The sequence below is a fragment of the Centrocercus urophasianus genome, unplaced genomic scaffold (genome assembly GCF_019232065.1).
Source record: "Centrocercus urophasianus isolate 14NV4802_14NV808 unplaced genomic scaffold, USGS_Curo_1.0 seq_15, whole genome shotgun sequence".
In the NCBI taxonomy this organism is placed as follows: Eukaryota; Metazoa; Chordata; class Aves; order Galliformes; family Phasianidae; genus Centrocercus; species Centrocercus urophasianus.
Window position 1 is genome coordinate 14,660,989 of NW_024884697.1, and position 24,908 is coordinate 14,685,896.

The 24,908-nt window shown below is 35.0% G+C and overlaps 1 protein-coding gene across 1 annotated transcript in view; it reads left to right on the plus strand.

Moving 5' to 3' along the window:
• TBC1D22A (TBC1 domain family member 22A) overlaps nucleotides 1-24,908 on the plus strand; it is a 155,773-nt gene that overhangs the window by 94,208 nt on the left and 36,657 nt on the right. Inside the window, exon 12 of the mRNA XM_042815968.1 lies at nucleotides 22,927-23,022. Within this exon, the coding sequence (XP_042671902.1) occupies nucleotides 22,927-23,022 (96 nt within the window). The remainder of the gene's footprint in view (nucleotides 1-22,926; nucleotides 23,023-24,908) is intronic.

Consider the following 24,908-nt stretch of genomic DNA (forward strand, 5'->3'; position numbering starts at 1 on the left):
GTGTCAGAACGTTCATTTCCTTCCTATACATAACATTGTTGACCACACATTTTCACCATGCACATTTTAAAGCAGTTAAGAAACTTGTGCATGGGAGGCAGTGAGTGGGATTCATTTCAGATAAGTCATCAACAATGTTCTGTAGTGTAGTAATATCTTCCACTGAGGCTAAAAATCAAAATCAAGCTGTGTAAAGCACTCAAGATTAAAAAAAAAAAAAGTCTAAATCACAAGTGCAGCATAATTGCTGTTCTGTGATAGTTGTTTTCATGACTTTGTAAACAATCACAAAAAAATAGTTTATGAATAAATTAAAAATTGCTGTTGTGGAAACCATATATTTTAAAGACAGTGACCCAACATCTGCTACTGCTGCTTTTGAAAGCCACAATGGTGGTGATGATTGAAGGAAGACAGGTTTCAATACAAATTGGAAGGAGGTGGATTAAATGCCATAATTTCTTTTTTTTTTCACAAGATGGTAATAAAAATATATATATAGACTTTGCATTAAAAAAAAACTTGTATTAAATAAATTTTATTGTAAAAACAGGATAAGGTTCTTATTACTATTAACTGTGATGCTTAAGAAATGCAAAGATTATAGATCATGCAATGACGTAGAAGTTGTGCATTGCCAGTAGCACAAGTTGTTATTCACGTGTGTTGACAGAGGCTGCTCTAAATGCTCTTGGGATCTTAGTTTGAAGATGACTTGTGACCCTGTGACTTTTTTTTTTTTAAAGTACGTAGGTTGCTCCAAAAGTAATGCTACCTGTTTATTTGCATGAAAGCTACAACAGATAGGAAGAGTACAGTAACACTGATGGAGCAAATTCTGAGCTGCAAAACCCAATTCCTTTCCTTTTTATCTAGTGAGGATGTGTCAAGCTGTAGCCCAATATGTAGTAATTTTTAATGTAGCTACCAATATAGCTACCACCATCAGCTATACATTTTTGCCAGCAATGAACAAGATCCTGCATGTCACACTCGAAAATGTCTGCAGTAGTGGAGGTGATCCATTGTTGCAGTTTTCACTGCTGTAATGCACCACCCACTGTGCTCACATCAAATGTTCAGTCTCTGTAAACATTCACCAAGTGTCAATGAATATCAGTGGGTGCAATTTTTTCTGCATGCAGGAATTCTGTTCTGCATCTTTGCTTCGTATGCATTTCCATGCCGGATGCCATTTTGTCAGATGACCCCTCTGCTGCCATCTGTTGCACAGCAACAAAATGTAATGGAATTCTGGTAGGAAGGTTCAGCGTGTTCCTGCCACGGCACCAGCATCTGCCTCTGACATTTTTGGCCAGCATAATAAAGTAGGAGGCATTACTTCCGGAGTAGAAGTATTTCAACCATACTGTCTCCAAATGGAGACATCAGTTCCAAGGCAGTGCCGTGGGTAGTTTGGAGCCACCCAAATGGCAGGAAAATTACACTGAGGGATTAAAATTAAGTCTACTCTGAAAAAAATCCAAGGCTGAATCAAGTGTGAAGTAAGACACAAACCCAAACTATTCTTCATCTTTATTCTCATAAATCAGCATCCTAAATTAAATTGCCATGAAACACTTGCTATTGACAAGGACAAAAATCTTGTCTTTTGATGTATGTAGTGATGTTCTTTATCTGATTTTTGTTATACCATCAGGTATTCAAAATACTTTAAGGCATTTGTGTGGAGGAAAATTGTGAAGTTATTTTCCATATATAAACTAGTTACAAATTCCATGTACGTTTTAAAAATATAAATGCATCTTATGTAAAAAACATGCAGGTGGTTATGCTTCATTTTTGCTAATTTATTCTTTTGGTGAGATGAGTGTGTTTGTAAATGCCATCACCCTTATTCAGTATACTTCAGTTCATTTTCCATCCAAATTTGCGTTGGAAAGATTTTATATTAATGCTTTTCGATTCAAGTGCTGGAGCATCCACTAAGGAAGCCGTAGTGCCAGTATTTGTAAGGACAACATATGTTGTTGAAACTGATTGATTGTGTTAATCTAATCAAGCTGTCAAAGCAATCCTTCTTACAACATTCTTCTTCATAAACCCATTAAGTATTTGAACTAGTAAGCCTTTTTATGCCCTTTCCTCAGCAGAAAGTAAGCACGGATGAGTCAAAGTGAAAAGGATTTAGAAATGAGAATGGCAAGCTGATATGAGAAGGGAGAACCCATATCCTCCATATCCAGTTGCTCTTCAACAGTACTTAAAGTACAGTTTGTTAATGTATAGCTGATACTATAAAGACCTAACGTACAAATTTTTGTAGAATCTTTTTATATACTGAATTCCTGTCAAGGAAATTTTCTCACATTTTTCTATTTTTGAGAATAGATAAATATTAGTGATTAATACAAAACCCACTTTATCTACCTGAGTGATTATGTTTCAGACTGCAGACTAATCTTTTAAAACAGATCCATTATAAACTTCTGATTTTGGTGTGAGGCATTTTTGTACTGACTACATCTAAGTTTTTCTTAATCGGCATTTGGTAAGAATTGCAGTAAAATTTCATATTTCGGAATATCTAGAAAATAATAACAGGAAACACTGAGGTAATTCTGTTTGAAGACTGACTATATTAGAACTATCGATGGATTACCCAAAGGTGTCTTATTTTTTTCCACTGTGAAGGAACTTAGTGTGTTATTATATATGTAGGAGAGTAATTGAGTACTTTCAAATGCGCATGGAGATTCTATTCTGCTTTTCTTTGTTTTGTATCTCAATTGAAGATTATAATTTTCTAGTGTGAGAAGTGGAAATTGTTTACATTAACATTTAGTTTCTAACTTGAGGAATGATACTGAATTCATCAGAAGACATCTATGAATTGTTCCTGTATGCTCTGTCTGTATTTCTGTCACATAAATGTTATCCATTTAGTTGTTAACATGTAGATATTTAATATCTTCACAAGCAATCAGGAAAAGAAGGGGAATAATACCATAAGAAAGCTTGCAGCTGATAAAAGGTTATTCAGAATAAGCATGGAAGTGAACATGTGATGCAGAAAGAGCAGGAAGATGCTCTGAGATGGTGTAATAGGGATAAAATGACATTTGAAATTTCCATTCGTGCAAGTGTAAAGTGACAAAGATTTGAGGAGAAAAGGGAAATCCTATTTTTGAACATAATCATTAGCCATGAACTCAGTGTCGCCGCTTGGGAACAAGAGCTTGAAGTTACAAAGTTTTTATGAAAATGTCAGAAAAGTGAATAAAAGAAGCTTAATTTTGATAGTGTATGGTTCCATGGTGTTCCTACAGAACAGCATTGAGATTGGAGGAAATCTAGAATTGATCAAAGTTAAGAATATTTTTTTCTGGGAACAGTAACAAGCCCCAGGACTTGGGTACACCATAACACAGATCTTAGATATATTATTAAAAACAAAACAAAAAAAAAAGGTATGTGGAAAAATGCAGAACAAATGTACAAAATATGTGTGTTACGAGAAGTTGAGTCCAATTTAAAGGAAAAATATTGCAAGAAGGAAACTAGGATGTCAGGTTAACACTTTAAATGAAACTTTTGTATGCATCACACAATGTACTTGTGGAACACTTTATCACAAGACTCTGAGGGTCCAGAATTTTACAGGGATGTAAAAAGTGACTTTTAAGACGAACCTGTCATTAGATAATAAAAAGATCCTAACATGGCTCAAGAAATCTCTGTGCTAAGATACTGGAGGATGGGAAAATGTTGCATAAAACTTGCACCTCCCTGAGTTTTGCCATAGTGTTGACATTCAAAGAAACGTCATTCAACCTAGAGATACTTTTTGAGTAGCCATATTGGACCACAGAAGCTGTATTGACAACATTTGGATATATTCCACATAATAATATAGCAAGTTTTTTCAAAACTAACTGAATGCTAATAAATTGTCTTAGATATATCACACAGGAGTTCTGTAGATAGTTCCATACATAGTTTCCATAGATTGTCCTAGAGAGTAGTGGGGTAACTCTAGAAAAATTAGACCAAAAAAGATACTATTTTTAACTATTTTCTACAGGCAAGTAGTGATGCATTTTTATGCATTGTAGTCAGAAAGTTTCATATTGCATTTGGTATATCTAAAATTATATGAAGAAATCTAAAATGGACATGCAAAAATAGACAGCATTTTTTCTTTTGCCATATTTAGCAACTTTTCACATTGAAAATGAAGGCTTTCTGTCAATTCGTAAATTTAGCCAAAAATAAAATGTTTGTTTGCTGCATACCAATATCCATATTTTCATGTAAATATATATATTATTTTTTTTTTCAGTAAAAGCAGTATCTAAAACATCCCATCACTAGTTTTTTCAGACATTTTTGTCTGCTGTTCGTTTCATGCATGCTTTATTTCAGCATTTGATAGCGTAACCCAGTGGGGAAATTAACCTTGTCTGGTCACCAAACACATGAGGAGAGCTGGCCTCTTAGTTCAGTCTGTTTCAACACCGACAAAGAAGGCGGTGAAGTGAACGGTACAGATAAAAATCAATGTAAATATTTAATACGAAATCTGGTTTATGTTATAGGCAAATAACATCTTTTCCAATTAAGGCAAGAAAGCCTTTAGTTAGATAAACAATTATTCATCAGAACTGGGGGGAGCATTGGGGTGGGATTGTAACAGGTTGTCCTTTTCATGAGAGTAAACTCTTATTCAGAAGAGATGGTTCATTTTAGGTGTTAGGATTGCTCACAGAAGCAAGGGCTTCTGTTCCTCTGTATCTGTTTCACTGGTTACTTTTCCTGGTCTCAAGCAAGCATTAGATTTGATCTTCAGATTCCAATAATCTAGTTTTCATTATTTATGTCTTACACAGTTCCTCATTCTCACAAGGTAGATCCTGTGAAGAATAAAATGCTTCCAAAGCATTAATGCCAATCCTAAATAGGTTTATATAGCAGATATATTTGGAAATATGTATTGTTTCAATTTCTAACTTGACAGCATTCTAGTCTGTTATTTTGTGAATAATTAAATATACATTATTAGGTTCTTTATCATATTGCCAAATGTAGGTCATTAACTAAAAATTATGGAGAGGTAGAATTATGCTACAGGTGCTTTTATTGTAGTAAAATTTAGTAATTTAGTCTTCATAAAGGTAACTTATAAATTTCTCATTTTTATATTAAAATGTAATGAGAATCTGTTTGGTTCTTTTAACAGTTACCTGAGTTTATATTTGTATTGATTTAAGCTGTTCCCTCCCTGTATTTTCTCATCTTAGCCTTTTCCAGAATCACCAAATTGTTGCTCTAATTTTTTTGTCCTTGTTTTATTTCCAAAACCTCTACTGGTATGAATAGAAAAGTAGACCTTCTGGATTGAATCTTCATTAAATATTTTACTTAATAGTGCCATATTATATTTTTCACTTTTATCCTTTTTGTGCTTCGCTGGTTACAGGAATGTAAATACTAATAAATACTGCTGTATTCAGAAAGCTCTTTGTATTTAGTTACTGTTTTGAAGTATGACGTTGTTGAATACATCTGGTATTGTGCATCCTGAAGAATTCTTGACTAAACCACATGGTTAACTACAACTTCAGTCTCACACCGAGTGCTGAAATTGATGCCCAGAAGTTCATTAACGTTGTATAAAAACAGCAAGTCAAACAGTGCTGAAAGGACTTTAGTTCAGCAAGCACTCCTGGAGTGTGCTTTTGGCAGAACCTTGTTGTTTGGGGTAATGTTATTTACTGAAACACTGTGAGCTGTGGGTGTTGTATTGTCTCAGACACTGAGAGGTCTCCGAGCCTCGGTGGAAACAGTCACTTCTGTTGTGGTCCATTTTCACCTGTGATGTGGTTCACATTAACTGCCTTCGTGTTCTAATAATTGTTTGTTAGTCTACAATTCATATGTACTATCGTGTAGCACCATGGAAGATACAATAATTTTAGCTATGTATTTAGACTGGGGAAGGCCTTCCGGAGCCTCTGCGCCTGAGTTTTGATCTTTTCACAAGAACGATTGCAAAATACAAAAGAAAAAGACATTTAAAACTTTCCTACTGGAAAATTTGCTGTTTATGTCACTGGATCCCTGCTTCTCCTGAAGGCAGTGTCATCAGCTGAGTGAGTCCACAATGCTGAGATGTCAGTTCATGTTCTATAAACAGTGTTCAGAAGCTCACTTCACTTGCCACATTAATCCTTTATCCCTAGGAAGGGACACAAAGATTGCTTCTTTAGATAGAAGTTTGATGCTAGCGGATATTTTACAGCAGAGAGATTTCACTTTTTTCTTGTTTGTTTTAAAAATACTGCAGAATGTAGTGCTTATTGATATCATCTGCTTCTGGTTAAATAATAAAAGCTACTTAGCAGTATACAACACCATCTTTTCTCTTGCTTCTTAATGGAAAAGCATAGAAATTTAAATATACTCACATGCAAGGAATATGTTTTTTACTAAAAATTTTAATTGATGGGAAAAAATTGGATTATGTTAGTGAATATAAGGAAGCAAATAAACAGTTCATAGGATGAGTGGACTTGCAAGCTAGTATGAATTTAAAAGAGCATTGTAGAATGGTTTGGGTTGGAAGGGATCTTTAAGATCATGTAGTTCCAACCTCCTGCTATAGGCAGGGACACTTCCCTCTGGGCCAGGTTGCTCAAAGCCCCGTCCAGCCTGGCCTTGAACATCTCCGGAATGTCCAAAAAGAGAATGTTCTTAGGATTGGTTCAGATACTGGTTTCTGAACTTGGTGATGTCTTTGTGGCATTCAGCCGCTCTTATATCTGATAGAGTTACACAAGATTGTGGTAATTTCTCAGTATCATTATGAAAGTAAATGATCGAATTTTAAAAGAAAGGAGTCATAGAAATAACTCTTTTAGAGGAAAAATACTGTTTTATAGCTGGTTAGAAAATGTTTTTTGTCCTAACTAGCCATTGAAATGTAAATTTTCCTGAAATGTATTATGGTGTATTTATTACTGAAAATCACCAACATACTTGAGCTAGAAAGATGCACTTCTGTTCTTCCTGTTAAAGCACAGATTACTGTCATGGTTTATTGCTGATGATGTATTTTAAATTAAAAAATTAAAAGCAACCAAACCTGTCTCTCACTCATCACTAAAAAGCACATTTAACTAAACATTAAATTATGAATGACAATTCAGTTTCTTGCCTGCACTGTCTGATAGCTTTGTAGATGCAGTAGTCTAGATTCTGGATGCATAAAAGCAGAGATTTCACACCAGGCTAAACCCTGTGTTTCTGTTAAAGCAATATGCACAGCACTAACAGTACAGAGGAGACAGACTGAGCTACTAACAGATTCTGCTTAGAACGCTGACATTCATTTTTTTTACTGTCTCTTGTTTTCTTCCCTGTATTGTAATGATCAAGAACAATTCTGTGCTTAGATTCTTGCATCAATAAAAGAATTTAATGAGAAATGTACGTTAATAGATGAGAACTGGATACTGATAGATGAGACATACTGTATTAAAATTCTGAATTCCTCACTAGTAGAATAATTATTCTGCCCATTCCTTTCTTCTGACGAATGGAACGCAACTGCTGCCGGTTACCTCTATTATTAATTGTATTGTTTATATCAACTTTAAATACTTTACAAACCTGTTATATGCTCTATTTAGTGTATTATTCTGTGGGTGTGTTTTTTAGCATTTGCACAAGTATTTATTTATTTTTGTCGTGCTTGCATTCCTCTGCAAGAGTGAGAGTGTGCGAAAGAATGCATTAGTCAGTGTCAGATGAAGCTCATTGCTATGCTAACTGCACGACTGTACTCCTTTAGGAGGGCATTCAATCCTTGGCATTCCTTCCCTCACACTGATGTGATAACAGAATAAAGGAGCTTTACAGCTGATTGAAGTCAAGTAGTAGGGCCATTGTAAAAGCTCACAAGAAGGTTACTGATGAATGCTATTACTGCTGGAGGCTGGACTAGCAATTGTGTATGTCCAGGCTTTCTAATAGAGAATGAATAACAAAAGTATGTGCTAATAATTATGAATTAGCTATGCCCTGTTCTTTTAGAGGGTAGGTAGGTGTGTGTGTCTGGCTCCGGAGTGCTAAGAACTGTATGATAAATGTTTACCGAGCTCTGTGAATGATTTGATTTATACTGAGTGGTAGTAGGAATTGTGTTTGTAGTATTTACTTAGTTTTGGATACCAGAACAAATAAAAATTGGGCATAATGTTCTGTCTCAGTCTGAAGTCAAGAGATGTTTTAATACTTCAGGAAATAATGGAAATCACATTTCCCCCATTTTTAAACTGCAGTGTCTTCCTTTTCTTAGACAGGAGACAGATTGAAGACTTTGAATTTATTCCAGTATATCAAACACTCTTTGCTTATAAAATGAGCAGATGGCTGAGATAAAATCACAGACTCTTCCATGGTTTAGTTTGGCTGAACTTTTTTGAAAGTAAAATACTTCAGTTTTCTGATCGTCTTTTCTTGCAAAGAGAGTATAAATGTCAAGTACCCAGCCTTACTGTCATTTTTTTCTACTGTCCTTCTAAGTGGTGATAGAAATAGAAGATACAAGAACTTTGTTCGGATTCTGTTGTGATCAAGAGGGTAGGTCTTACCTGCCTGTATTACCCTAAAAAGGTTACTCAGAAAGGATACTCAGAAAGGGGTGGTGAGTTTACAGTCTTCTTTCATTTGAAAGCACTGAAAAAAGTCTCTTAAAATTATCTGCAGTCTGGGTTTTATTAGATGGAAGATATTAAATGGCATTTTATGGCAAATTAAGAGAGAAGTAAAAGGAATTTGTGGGCAACTTTACCTCTGTTCAATGTGTATTTCTGGGATAGGTCTCATTTCAGGTTTGACTTTGCGTTGATGAATAGTATAGTGCAGCTGGAGTGCAGCTATGGAAAGAAACTCTTCAAGGCAAGCCGTGATCATTTTGCATGTGTGTTGCACCTTAAAGAAAATACTAATGTACAAGAATGATTGCGAGATGTATTTCAAAATAATGTTTGTGATCCAACCTGAGACCATGCAGTAACTGTGTCATTAATGTCTTTCTGAGTACTAGCTGGCTCATCAGATTATTCTTTTGCCTCCACAAGATTTATTTCATCAAACTCTTTGCTTCCTGAGCATCTCATTGGTCTTTCTGGCTCTGGCTGGCACAGTCCCAAAGTTCTTTCTCATAATTTTTTGTCTACTCTTCTCTATCATCACTGGAACCTTTCCTTCCTGGGTGTCATCAATTGGTCTTACAGGAAGCTCTAAAGAGATTTCCGTTCTTTGGAGGGATCCCCTTGACCTCCTGGTGTCTATCTGTTAAAGAAATATAACTCACACAAACTGAAAGTGTATCTTACCAAACCTCCAAGCTTTCATACTCTTGAATTGGATCATCTTAAACATCCGTGTGATTACTGTACACTACATTGTATAACTTCAGTATGTCTTCTGTTGTTGTTGATAAATGACAATAATTAGACTCTGTATGCTGTGATTTCTTTTGTCCTTTATCTGTCTTTGAGAACAGTGGCAGTAATTTTGGAGATAGTGTTGATACCTTGGAAAGGAAAAGGTATTATGAAAAGTAATAAATGAAAATGATGCCTCCAACCTACATTTGCTCTGAATTTATTTGTAATGGAACTTTTATGAAACACAATAAATAGCATCAAAAATGCAAGTTTCATGTAGTGAAATTGTAATACCTAGAATAAACTAAATGGATAGAAAAAGCTATAAAGCAGGGTTTTTTGCATTCTGGGAAGAAAGACATAGTTAATTTCAGAGTGGAAACATATAATAGTAGATGGGGAGTGCTTGTGATTTCCTCCTTCTGTGTTTAAATACTGTCAGTGCAGTTGTTTTTTCTCTTTTGCAAAACTTTGTGGATAAAAATGGCCAGATGACCGTAACAGTCTGCCGTTTTTTTCTTTGCATAAATGGGGAACAGACTACTTGAAAGTCATTTATAAAATAATAAATAGGCTCAGCCCAATATAAACTACATCTTCCAAATATCCTTTAATAAATGTAGGTGAAAAAAATATTGTGTATGTTGTTATTGAATATCTTGTAACAAAATTAATGGTAGCATTTTCTAGTTCTAATAGTCTTCCTATTTGTTAATAAAGTTTTTTTCTTCCAATTAGATCTTTTCTTTGTAGTTACTTATCAAACCTGGAGAAAAGCAGTGTGTTAGAAGGAAAATAAATCAGTCTGTCCTTTCTGAAAGGTATAAACAATGTTCCTTAATGACACTTTTTTAAAGTGTAGATTGCAGATAGAGAAAAGTTGTCTCTCGAGTATGTTTTAGCTTCAGTTTAATATTTCAGGACAAATTATCTATAAGTAGTTGATTATATAGCTGTTTTGTTTTTAAAAAATTCAGCATCTGCTTTATTAAAAAACCAAACATTTTCATAATTAAATACTTTTTGAAATTTCTATAAAAATGCAGTTTGAAATACATTCTTGTTGCCACTTCTTTAAATTAAATATTTAAGCATAGACTAAGTGCCTGTATGATTGCAGTATATATATATTTTGAAATACCGTTTTTCTTCATTTCTCTTTTACTATTTTATGTATTTTTAATTGTTACTTAATTATTTTTGTCACCCCATGGCCCTGTAGCGTTTTATGGAAACTGAAATCTGGTGCTTGAATCACTGTAGGCTCTCAGTGAGCAGTGAGTGGTAACCTCTAAACTTCACGCTTATTTCCATAATTGCAGCACCTGTCATTTTTCATAAATGAGTATTAATTTGGTTTATAGTTTAAGATTCCAGGGTTATAGTGGGTTTTTACAGCCTTCTAGGACTAGCCATGCTTTACTGAGATAATAGGAAAAAAAAAAATAGTTGTAGAAATGTTCTTGATAGAATACTGCCTCAAAATTATTATTAGATTCTTGAAAGGTGTCCGCAATCCATCTTCAGCACCATGAAGCTTGGTTTGAAAATTGTGGAACTTTCAGAATCATTTAGTTATTTAACATCACTATTTCTATCCCAGTCCTTGCATCTGGACAGGCAGTTTCTGCATGGCTCTGGGAGTCTCTTCACTGTGTAAATCTTAACTAGAACTGCAGATGCGCTGATTTCTTTCTTTCACAGCTCCTTTTTTGGAATGATTGGTTAGAGCACTTTTTTGACAATAGCACTGTATCCACTTTGGAGTGAGCTACAAACTCTATTAGTAAATGGTGAGTTTCGTCTTTCCACAGGGCCGTTCCATGATAGCAGAAATTTTATAGTGGTAAGTTTTCAACACTGGCCGGGGTAATAACTTTTATGAGAACAGAATTCTGAAATGATCATAGAGACTTGTTGGAAGTCAAGGAACAGCAAAATATACAAAGTAATTGGGGAAGACTGGGCTCTAAGCAACCTGGTCAAGTAGAAAGTGTCTCTGCCTATAGTAGGAGGACTGGAAGTAGAGAATCCCTTCCAATCCAAACCATTCTGTGAACTGTATAAAGAACATAGGAACTGAATGAAGCTGTATTTGCAGCTTAAATGATGTGTGAGTTATTAAAGCACTTGTACTGGCTTAAACTGATGTTTGAACGTACAGCTTGATGTCCTGCTTTCCAACAGAAATACATTCTAGTCTAAAAGTTCAGAGTAGTTTGGGGTTTTTTTTGCAACATAATAAACTGAAGTTCAGACTAGTCTTCACTGGTATAAACAAAATAATATAGGGAAAATCAGTTTAACTTGAAAAATATTGGGAAGCTGAAGAACAGGCACAGTTGAATTATATTTTGATATACATCTATTATTTTTTTTTGTTCATAGATCAGGTAGACAATATTCTGTTTCTCTTGTAATTTTCTAGAGGCTGGATTGTTATTTTGCTGAATATTTGTTTCTGTCATTTTGTTGATAACATTCATCCTGAAGCCAGGCAATGTGACTTTTTTTTCCCATGGTTGTCTCCTTACTGCTTGTTATAAAAGAGATTCTAAGGAAATTAAATGGAAGTGCATTTTTTTGTTCTTTTACTGTATTTTTAAGCTGCTATTCTTTATAATTTCTGTAGACACTTTCATGACGGCACTAATAAAATCAGTTGTAAAATGTTTCTGAAAGTTCTGAGACGAGTTTAGGAATCCAATGCAGTATATATAGCTTGTGTTGTTTCAATAGGACTGGGATTTTAGGTTAGTTCAGATTTCTGCTAAAGGTCCCATGCTCACAGAAAGGTTGTGACTAGGAGCTGAGTGAAGCTGTAATTGCAGCTTAAATGATGTCTGAGCTATTAAAACACATAATGACTTAAATGTCCTGCTTTCCAACGGAAGTACATTCTAGACAAGTTTAAGTCCACCTCACTAGGTTAGCCAGCCTGCTGCTGAAGATTGCCCAGCCTCTTCTAGGCAGGTGGATGCCATCCCTTTCTAACAGTTTATAATCTTCATGGAAAGTCCCATAGCAATAAAACCCCAAACCCTCGCACTGGCACCAGCCATGTAGTCAGGAGTTGATATGTGTTGTATGTCTGTTTTTGGCTTTCCTCTTTACTTCCACTGGCAAAACTGAGGAGAAGACAACTTGGACACCAGTGTTCTTCACTTGCACACTGGGGCTTTATAGTGTTCTTTGAATCTGACAGTGTTCCAGTTTCCAATCTCAGTCATGCGCACATGTAGGAGCAGTAGTGGACTGGAATTCTCTTGGCAGCGTTCTGGATCTTGGCTCCTGAGAGGCAGCAAACCTCTAGAGACTCCCTGTCAGACTGGCATCAATGATTAGTGTATAATACAGCTGAAATGGAGAGAAGTATGTGTGTTGCTGTCCACTAATTGGACAAGGCTATTCTGGTTCCAGTCAGAACTTTCAGTTTTCAGAGATGAGAGTTATAGCATCAGTGTTATCCTCTAGGGAACCTTAATTAAACAAATTGCAAAGCTCTGCAGGCGTGCTGCCATTCTCACACAAGTCTTTTGTTTCACATTACAGTCTTTAACCAGCGGTACAAATATGAAAACTGATCATTAGTACAGACTTCAACTTGACTGTTCTGCTGTTCAGAGTGTTTTAATTTTCAGTGTTTTGAGAAGATTTGAATCTAAGAGCTTCCCTTGATTCAATGTCCTGAGAAAAATTTAAGTATTAAAGAAGCTATGGCATCCATTGAGCCATCTTAGCATCTTAAAAACAATAATGTTATTAAGAGAAAATATTTTTCTGGAGCTAATAACTAATAATAACTAACTTGTGCTCAAGTCAGTTACAGTTCCACATTCTGATCAAAATTCAGCAAAGCTACACCCTGTCATCACTGTTATTCTCTTTCTGTAAAAATCAGTTGATGGATGGAAGTAGAAATGGTCTGAAGAGGATTTTTTTTACTGTGTCAGTTTGATGAGCCTTTTGTATTAAGAGTTTTGATAAGAAGCAGCTTATCTTTTTCATTCAGTTAAGATCAAGCTCCTGGCGATAGCTATTAAGTGTCTAATGAATTTAATTAAAATACATGCATTATTAACATTTCCATTCATGATATTGAGCAGATACTTGGAATGAGTAATGGTGTTGGCTTCTCAGTTGCTTTTGACGTCTACTCTTTTTTAAAGCTGCAGTTCTGCACAATCACTACTATAGAGCTTTTGTGCTGGAAGTAGCTGAAAAGCAGCTGACTGATGTTTTCAGGTGTTATACTTCTGTCTAATCTGTGACAGTTAAGATACTGTTGCATTCAGCAGCTGCCTACTTCAGGTTCTGTGGCATTATCAGTATGATAGTGTTAGTAGCAGCTAAATGAAACACGGAGCTCAAAGGCCAAAGAATATTGTTCAGCAGTCATGTGGTCACAAAAAGCTGCAATTAGATCATTGTCATGAGATGGGATTGAACATTCAGGAAAATTGGCATCCGTTCAGGTAGAGACTGATTCAAACAGCATTGCTCTGCAAGAAAGCAATATTTTCATGAGTTCACATTTTTGCAGGCCAGCAAATAGAGGAAAATATTGATTTCAACTATTTGCTAGTTTCTAGAGAAATACTGGTGATTGCAAATAAAATATTTTGTTGCTAGATTTGTAACGTGGTTTAATGGTAAGAGAAGGTTATTAAAAACAAAATTGTGGTATCTTTACCATCTTCATAATGATTGAGTTGAAAACCTTTGTTGTATTCCTGGCTGTATGTCATGGCTAAGCTTGGAAAGCTCAATCAGAGTAGAAAACTGTCCTTTGTAGACAACACAAGAGGTGCTGTTTTCTATTTGGAATCTAATTAGAAATCTTTCCAAAACATTGACACGTTACTTTGATGTAATGTTACCTGGATTTTACAACTGGGTATTTGAGGATTGCAGGGTTTCTGTTCATTCACAATAGGGTGCCCATGACTGTGTCCACGTGGCTTCTGAAGATCTCCAAGGAGGAGGCTTTTCATCCTCTATGTGCAGCCTTCTCAAATGAGCTGTAATCATTCATTTTAGTGTTTGTTGCAGTCATAATACAAAGTTCTGTCTAGAAGTTGAACATTAAAGCTTCCATACCTGGAACTGATGTGAGGCCTAACAACAAGAGCATATATTTGAAATTCATTTTGATAGTGTGCCAGTAAGAATATTTATTTTCTGAGAAGTTGAAATAAGCAATTGTTTTTAATACTATTATTTAGATGTTGTTTGTTTCAGTTTAGTCTTTTGGCCTAAATGGGGTAACATTTATTACCCCATTTGTATGGTTACTCAGAATTTTTTTTCAGTTATGATGTAATGATCTTACACTTCTTACTTTGCTTTGAAGAATTGAATAAATTTTATTAAAGTTTATAATATGATAACGATATAGCCAATTAATCAAGCAATTATTCAATTATGCAGCTTTCAGTATCTCTGAAATTCTGGGGCTAAAAGCTCTAGTGGTTGTCTTCATCATGGATTACGTATTTGAGCAAAATGTGATAACCAGTGAATATCTGCAGAAAAGGATACCATTGTGCTCTTCTTAATGAGCTAACAATTTAATACAAAAAAATCAGCAGCCCTATTGTTTAGAATAAAAGGCTACATGTAAATGAAGCCAATGCTGAAACTGTATTTAAGCAATGCTGACAGTTTCTCTATTGTATCCATTAATTAATTTCCCAGCATCAAGGTTCTCTGGGAATGAATGGCAAAAATAATCAGAATTATACATGAGGTAAATAGTTTAGAAATTGAAAAGGTGACATCAGGAATTAGTTTAGTAAATATTAGTCACACTGTTCATTTGTGCTCACCTTTTAAAAGCAGGCTATGGAGGTGGTATGATCTGGTGTTGCTTAACGTGATCTTCAGAAGTTCTTGTCACAGGTGAAAAAGTTGTTGTAAATGGTGCCTGTATCTCTGTGCTTTCAAATCAGTAGTCTGTCTAAAGCAGAAAGTATGAAAATATTTTGCTTTAAAACAAAGTTTTTCAGCGTTAAATCAGTTGCATCATGTTTTTACTAATGACCTGAATTTAGTGTGTGCTTTGTTAAGGTAAAGCATATCTTTAAGGAGAATTCTGTGAATAAATCAGTGCAATGCAGCTTTTATTTTTTTTCCACCACATTTTCCAACTAATTGGCATCAAATCACAACTTGAAAAAAAAATTAAATATTTCAAATTAAATTAATAACGATTACAGATGTAATGAATGTAGTCTTAATTAATAGAAAACTTCAAAACAAATTTCTTTCCAGCTGGACTATTATGCCTGAATAATTGAAGCCCAACCTTAAGCCTAGCTTAAAATAAAAGAAGACTTAAGGTTCTGATATCCCAAACATGCATGTTATTGAAAACATTTTGTCTGGGAATTTTGATTGAAATCTGTCTTATAACCCACTAAAAAAAATACAAAAAAACTTGCTTTAGAAAAGATTTTCTTAAATTCATTGTGCTGGGGGGCTGCTAGTCTGTTTTCCTTTTATCCTTGTCTTACTGTATCTCAGCCATGTAGCGGCTCAGTCCCTACTTCCATAACTTCTCTCACCCAAGAAAGATTTTAAGTCACAGTATGGGGCATCTGGGTAAACTAAGGATGCAAACTGAATTTCCTTGAAATAGCCAGAGGGTTTTTCAGGCATGTGTACATTTTTGAAAGGACTGCAGCTACTGTCATGTGCTCACATCCTCTTCTAGTTTATATGATCTGACTACTCAGGACTTTTGCAGTGGAAAATACCGAGGGCCAAGATTGGATAGAGAAGTGTATTCTTCAGCTTCAGTCTCATGCAAGGAACAAAATACACTGTATGCTTATGTTTCTTTCTGCTAGAGGAAAAGAAAGGTGTATTGATGCTCACTGTTACTTGCTGAGGTCCTCTCTTCTTCAAGAGATCATGCTGTGCTGTGAGTTGGTAAAATACTTAGATACCATATTAATGGCTCTAACCAAAGTACTTTGTTCTTTAGTACATTAAGTCTAGTAAATGAAAGAAAATATAGCTGTAAGTAATCAACCACTTTCTAAAACCTAAACTGGGTGAATTATCTGCTTTTGTTGATGAGGCTTGTAATGTTATGTGGTTGTCATTTGTTAATGAACTGGCACCTTCCTAGAATAGATCTATTAGTTACTGCTGCTGAAGTTTTCGATCTTAAATAGTTGCACAGAAGAAAAACTTGAAGAAAACAATTTGCTTTATCTTAGCGGAGGAAACAAAATTATGTACATTAGCTAGGATTTTTACGTATCATCCCTCAGCATTATATTGTTGCTACTTAAAATTGCAAGGACTGATTATCCTGGTAGAATTTCCTGCTCATGTTGCTGTGTCTCTGTTCTTGCTATGCTCTGTCTACCCACACCTAGTATGGTTGCCTTCTGCTTTGTAGAAATTCAAAGCAGCAGATATAATAATGTTTCTTCCAGTAAGTACAAAGCACAACTAACGGTCATTCTTCACTGCATCTGACAAAGGGCTCACTGACATGACAAATTACATAAAAGAAATCAACATGCTTTCTGGTAGTTTAATTGTGTATATTTCTTATGTCTGTGTGTAGGAAGGTTCTTTTCAAAGTAGCGTTGGAAATACATGTTTCAGATTATAATTGTTCTCCTTGTGTGGAGTTCAGCGTTATCTTTGTAACAAAGGCATTCTTCAAGGAAAATGCCTTGTTTGCCCATCTTTTATTGAATACCCATAGGAAGAAAAGTAACTGTAAAAGAAAGACACATTTTGGTACTGGTTGTGGAGGTTCCTCATTGACTGAGATTCCACTTGACATCCTGCCATTCATGATGAAATCTTTAAATCAATCACATTGAGCCACATGAGAAAAACTGTTTGGTGTATTTTTCTTCCCACACTTTATTTTTTGGAAAAGCTAGGACAAGAAGTCAAATACACACCTGAGGTTGGTTATTTTTAATTCTGTTTGAACTGAATATGTTAGCCAGTGCAGAGAATTAACTTTGTTCTCAAAATACAAGCTATCATGGAAAGCTATATGAAAGATGCTTCTTAAAATAATAGTTCAATCAAATCGAGGAAATAGTGTTCAATAGCATCCTTTTCATTTTATGTTGCTTTTCTTACCATGAATTTTGCACGTGGTATACAGCATTCTTTTGAGGCAAAACATTGATCCAAAGATAGTTCAGTGGTGATCCGTATTCCTTGTGGCTGGGATTTAACAGTGGAAATTTGTAGCATAAATTTTCTTCTGGGAGCTGTTGCCAAGTTGTTGTTAACCAGATTGGAGAGGCCAGCTACTAATTTTTATGAAAACTGGCCTATCATTCAGTTTTCAGCATAAATCTGCCAAAGGTAATATCACATTGTAAGATACATTTTTGAACATTCCTAGTGGAGATAGGAAATGGGAGCACAGTTCTTGCAGAGGACTTTTTAAAAGCAGTCGTTCTATAAGGGCCTTAGTAGAAAGAGTAAAGGTTAAGGTAATAACTTTTGCACCATATTTTTGCTGTACAGGTTACTTCTGATTTGCTGTTAGGACCTGAAAATGCTGGTTTCCATTACATTTTAAAGTGTTATTTAGATCAGATTGGTTTTAATGAAAATATAAAATAGCTGCATAAATTTTCAGATAAATTGATGGCTGTTTGAATTAGAAGCAGCTGTTTTTAGGTCCTACCATTAAGTAAAGTTGTGTTTTGTTTTGCATTTAAAACTGAAATGATTCAACTTTTTGCTACATTTATTGTTGTATTAGATTTGTTGCATTAGATTCAGTTTAGACAAGCAACGTTGGTCGCTTGTTGCTTTTGGGACAGTCTTGTTGGGGGTAGTCAGAGTGAAACAAAGGCAATAATAGAAGACACTCCATAATGTGCTAACTAAATGCTAATAGATCTTTTTAATAGTTATTTTTATAACTCTCCTGTGCAATAAAAGGGATTGTCCCTGTATGGATACTATCTGAAAGCTGGGAAACAGATGGTGTGAGTCAACAGGCAGGTTTCAGATTTAAGGAAAATTGCACGTAATCTATGGTTTTTGACGAGGCTTTAGCAGTTTCTATTTAAGCGATGGAGAAAGGGATGGAGGAATGAAACCACAGAGTTTGCTGACAGCACTGAGTTAATCAGAGTAATAAGAGTTGACAGCAAGGAGTTGCGGGACTTGTGTTCTTAAAGCCAGGCAGTAAATAGTAGGTGAAATTCCATGTGGACAAATATAAAGTGATATTGTGCGTGTGTCTGGAAAAATCCTTTATCTGTACAACTGAAGGCTCCCAGATAGTTTTCTACACTCCAACACAAGAGGAAAATAACAGCTTGGAAGCAGATAAGAAAGAATGAAAATAAAAGCTAGAAATTATCAGGAAAGGAGAACATTATTCAGCTGCATGTTTATGTTCTGTCTGCTTCTTACTTGCTGTGTACAGTTTGGTCCCTATTTCAGAAGCAGAAAATTGCAGGAAGGTTTGCTTAAGAGTCCTGACTAAAGGTAGTAAAACCTGTACATGAGAATTGTGGGATGGAAGAAAAAAACACTCTAGTGTGCAGAAAAGGCAGGGAAGATGCTGGAGTTACAAAGGGAGAGATTAACGAAATGAAGATAGTGAATAGGAAGGAGTTGTTCATATTCTAATTGTGATAACTGAACAGCTTTGAATAGAATTAGCAGGTGTCTGTTTAAATACAGACACACTGTATAGCACACATCTGGAATTCTTTGCTGCAAAACAAAGCTCAAAGTTGCAAAAATCTTTGGACAAATAAGTTATGATAAATGTAGATGGACCTCTTAACAGTGTTCTAGTGCTGTATTGCTTCTTGGACTGGAGTTCTGAGTTTCAGGTTTGGGTTAGATTGATTCTGTACCTAGGAAGCTGGAGCTGCCAAGTGATGGATCCCACCTTCTATGATAATCCAATTTTTTCTCTTTTTCTCACTTAAATTTAAGGGACATACTGGGTATTTGGGGTAAAATGACTTTAGCCTCTTATATCTAAACTGTCTGCTCTTCCTTAAGTAGTAAGAACTATGAGTTACATTGTTACATTTATTCATTTGTAATCATAAAATGCTTTGAAGTTCTTAATTCTGAACCATTATGGGAGTGCTAAGTGTGGTATTTTATTACCTAACACAGACACAGTTTGTAGCTTTAATCATTCCAAGTACTTCAGAAATAATCATGTATTATGTTTACTGTCAGCAAATGCACCTACCCTCCCTAAACACTGAACATCCAGTGTATGGGAGGCAGGTTAGACTAATCATTGACTAGACAATAATCAGTCCTGTCATGCAGCAAAATTTGCATTGTGACAGTGATTGTCTAAATGAGGAAGTTAGGGGAGTGCAGTATAAAGAATGCCTTTCATTTCAGCTGCAGAGGAGATCCAGCATTTGCAGAGCAATGAGATATTTGTGATGTTAACAACCAAAATGATTTTTATTGATAATGACAGATGGTGCTTAGATAATGTGCCCTGAATCGTCTGCAATATGTTCAAAATAAGTCTTCTGGAAGGTTGTACATCTGTCTTGAGATCTTTTACTAAAATATTTAAATCAAGGTCATTGTTTACATTTGATTTTAAATAGCTTTTAGCTTGTACTCTGTATTTCTGTACATTTAGAGATCAAACTGTTCATAACTTCAAAAGCTACAAATAGAGAAGTATAATAGGTAGCAGGTGTTAGAAAAGGCAATTATGCATTAGCTGTTTTACTCAATTTCCAAAACTGTCTAAAACTATCCATTGGAAATACTTTGTAGCCTAGGCTTATCTCTGAAGCATGATGAGTTTTTAAACCTATAGGGACATATGCATTTTTTCTCTAATAAATTGCATGTTTAAACCTATTTGCTTTCATTTAAAAGAGCTGAAGAAAATTGTATTGGGGGAAAAAAAGGCTGAAGAGAAAAATTTCGTCTAAAATATTTTTCTGCAGTTTTTCAAAAACATTATTACATTTTTGAGCATATTTGTTGTTAATTTTTAAGCCACTTATCTTGACTTTGTGGCTATGGAAAAATTCTTGTTTTGTGATAACAGACTAAATTCTTGGGCCTAAAATCAGAATCTTAGGTTATTATGAGAAAAAAAATAATGCTATGATGATTTAATTTGACCTCTAGCAATTGTTATGTGAGTTAGTGTAACAGCAGAATTAACAATTTCCATAACAGCTCCTGTTAACTAACTTTGAAAGTAGTATTTTAATTTCCATGTAGGTTTCTTTAATCCTCTTTCCTTCTTCCCTACACATTTCAAGAACTCATATAAGAAGAGTGTGGAGAAGAATGCTTAAGTAATGTATATGCTAATACCAGTGCAAATTCCTTTCTTTTCCCTCTTTCTTGCTCATATCATGTCATCATCAAAGAAATGCGAATCTTTATTTCCTTCTGCTATGATAGCAAATAACCTAAAACATAAACTATACTCGTTAATAATTATTAGCTTAAATGAAATTTTCCTGTCTGCAGACTGCTCAGTCTCCTGCTTCATCTTCAAGAATAGTCTTCCTCTTTTCTCTATTTCCACTGTTTCTGTACTTCCCTGTATCTTTTCAGGAGTCTCAATCCTCCTCTATTGGCCTCCATTCTTTAGCTCTCATTTTCCTCCTTCCCCTTTGGTTGCAAATGATAAGGCTGGTCCATTCTCTTGAGATGATAGTTCTTCGAAGGAGATCTGAAAGCAGGACATCCTTCACCAAGCAGTGCCACCTTTTTCTGTCTTCTTTGTTACTGCTCTCATTCCTGATGTGCCTGAATGTCTTTACCAATGATAGAATACCCTTAGAGCAGAAAGTGCTGTTCATGTGTGGATGTGATGACGTTTTCTTGCACAGGCTGTTAAGACTTGGTCTTAAGAGCTCTCTCTTTTCACTGGACTCCAGTACCCTGCTTGCTTTCCAAATTAGGGAAAGATTGTCACTTCTGAGACAATTCCGGGTATTCCAGAGAAACCCAGGAGCTTCTCATGTGTGCATAAATGCTATTACTTTAAAGGACTTTTTCAAAATTCATGTTACAAGTGGGAAATTGCTTGTAATATAGTGCTGAGAAAATGTAGAACATAGTTATTGTTTCTAGACTTGATTTTAAATGTTTTAAAATACTTTTTCATCCTTTCAAAGAAAATTTTGTAAAAAATTGTTGTTTATGCTTTAGTTATAAAAGATTGTTGTTAAAGACTGAATTTAAAAAAATATACAGCATGTTCTCTGAATTTACAGAATAAAGTAGGAAGAGGGTTGTTTTCTTTGAATTGGCTTTCTGCGTTTTTAGAGTTGTCTTTAATAATTTAAATATTGCCACAGTAGTATCTGATATGATAAGTGGTAGCACCTCTTCTCTTGCAAGTATGTTATTTTGAGATACATTACACTTTCACATATAGTAGATCTCCATCCCAATGGAAATGTTGGCACTAAAGTAAAAGATGTGGATTTGTCAGGAGGATCGTTGTAAGTACATGATTCTGTAAAATGATAGCTTCAATATTGTAAATTGGACATCTCTTTGATAAAGACAAACTCTGGAGAGTTCTAGTCAAAATTACCATATGCTTTGTCTGCTCTGGGATTTTACATTGTGCTAACTTACTGTGTTATTCAAGTATAATTTTCCTAGAATAGGGGAAGTTATCAAAGGATATTATAATCAAAATCTTCCTTTTCTGGTTCCAACAATTACTGACTGCAGTTTAAAATTTAAACCTTCCCTGAAAATAATTGGCATTATCTCTTTTCATGACTCTTAACAATTTGGTCAGCATGATCCATAGTTTCAGTAGCTGCTCACATGGTGTTTGTACCAACCCCTACAGTGCACTAGAGTAATGGCACTTCTGTCAGCCAAGGGTAGACAAGGAGGAGAAGAAGGGTGTTTTTCCTTCTCCTCCGGTGGCTGCAGTAAGGTTACTTTATCACACTGTTACAAATGCTACGTAGAATATTTTAAATACGGTATGTTTCTCAGTTTAATAGAAATTAAATATATATATTGTTACATCAAGTTTTATATAATAAGTTGTTTCTTCTAATTCAAGTTGTTGACTTCTATTTCAATCAAATATAGACCAAAATTTAGTTTTAATAACTATAAACCATAGTTTTAAAGTGCTTTTGTAGTTCACTATAGTAGAATTTATAATAAAAAGCGATCAATTTCAAATGGAGCTCTAGTAATTTTAGCAATGGAGATGAAGGATACGTTCATGACACAGCGTAGATAATAAAGTACTGGATAACATCAGAAATGGGAGAATGGCACCTATAAAGAATGACTTTAAGTATGGGAAGTAAATTCATACTTCACCTTAGTTCTGGTTACAGTTATGAATAAGTTTGTCACAGGTAAAATGCAAACATATTTGTGATAGCAGTACAAAGCAATGTAAGTGATGCGTGTACCTAGTAGTGAATGTCATAAAAAGCAGTTGGAGGGTATCTTAATTAGAAGTATGCATTGTAATGATGTTTTTTGTTTATTTTATTTTTTCTAGTCTGAACCAGAGGGGTTTTCTCACTTCCACTTGTATGTCTGTGCTGCCTTCCTTGTCAGGTGGAGGAAGGAGATTCTGGAGGAGAAGGACTTTCAGGTAAGTAAAGAATTGAGTAATATAAAAATCTGTGAATATTTTTCAATCACAGGGAGGAAATTATTTAAATTTAGATTCCAGGCATTATGTGGGGATGAATTGATAACAAAACAGAAACACTTGCAACAGGAATGAAGATGTGTAACTGTTTGTTACGGTTCCTCCAAAACTGTTAGACCTGAAGTAACTACAAGCAGTAGCAAATGTGTGGTCAGAAAAAAAAGGAAAAAAAAAAAAAAAAAAAGTTCTGTTTAATATTGAGGCAGATGTTAAGAAAATGATTTCTGGAGATAAGTAAATCTTAGGAATCTCATAAAAAAAAATCTGAAAAGGTAATGGGATTTTTTTAAAGAGCTTAAATACATTACTGGAGTTACTTATTTATGAATTCCCATCTCTATAATATAGCAGCAAACTCTAACAAGATTATTTTTCTTCTTTCAAAAAAGCAAGGCAAGCAACCTTCAAAAATAATAAGCCTATATTTCAGGGCCAAATAAAAGGGTTGTAAAAGTGATTGTTTTGGGTCTTACATTTCAAAACCTTCCATTTGTTTAGCATAGAGCATATCTGTTAGTTGTTTGGAATGGGATTTCAATAGTGTAAATAGGCAAATAATTTCCATACCCACATAGAAGTTCAGTTACATTTGTGAACTGGTGACAGTTCCATTTCAAAGCAATATTTTATATTTAATTTTTCTCTCTGATGCACATGCAGTTCCTAAAAGGCATTAAAGGCCTGTTTTCAGGCTGGCTGTAAACAAACCACACTGCAAAGCCGACACCATTTCCTGCCCCAGGGAAATGGCCTGTTACCAGCTTGTTTTCCCTTCAGCTGATGAACTCTGTTGCCCTGTACAAATGAGCCATTGTATGAGTCTGTGTTTCATTGCCATCTATTTTATCGTCCTTTATAAAACAGTTTATTCAGTGCACTTTAACTGTTGTCTATCTTTGCAATAAATAAACCCATATGGGCACGATGTAACTACTTTTATGCTACCTGATAGTACTGGTACTTAATCAAAAATAATTTCAGTGTTGGTAGTCACACCTCTCAAATATAATTGTTCACTGCTAATCCTATTAATTTAATTTCCACTGATATCCTGCATCAAAGTTTTTAACATTTTTGCCTCTCTATCAAATACATTGCAACCATGTTTACAGCACTAATGATCTCAAGGTGAAGTGCTGTGGTGATTTCTTTTCTCCTTACATGTGCTCAGATTAGTTCATTAATGTAATACATAAAATATGCCTTTATGATTTAATTTCTTATAAGCTATGTAAGATACATAAATCAGTAACACGATAAATCAGGAACACATTTATCATACTGCTTTAGGTCACTTACCACATAGATAAGCAATTAGTAACTGAGGTTCTGTATGCTATTGCTAGTGTCATCACTGTAAGGCTTCACCATTATTGTACAACATCAGCTTTTAAAATGATTAAACTAAATTGTTATAAATTCTGCAAACGATGATTCTCCCCCACAGGGGAAAAAAAAGGCACTACTCTTCCACTTTGTTACCAATAGCTGTATTGTAGACCATTACTTATTCTATGACTGCTGTTCCAAAAGTAATGTCTCCTATTTTATTATGTTGATCCTTGACCTCAAGGGCAGATGTTGTTGGTAAGGCAGTAGGGGTTGAGCCTTCCCCCAGTATCCTGTTGTTTCCATGGGAGAAATAGCAGCAGAAGGGGCCATCTGACAAAATGGCATCTGACATGGAAGTATGTATGAGGCAAAGGTGTGTCACTGAATTCCTCCATGCAGAAAAAATGACACCCACTGATATTCATTGATACTTACTGAAGACTTTTTGGAGATCAAACAGTGGATGCGAGCACAGTGAGGTGGTGGATAGTGCT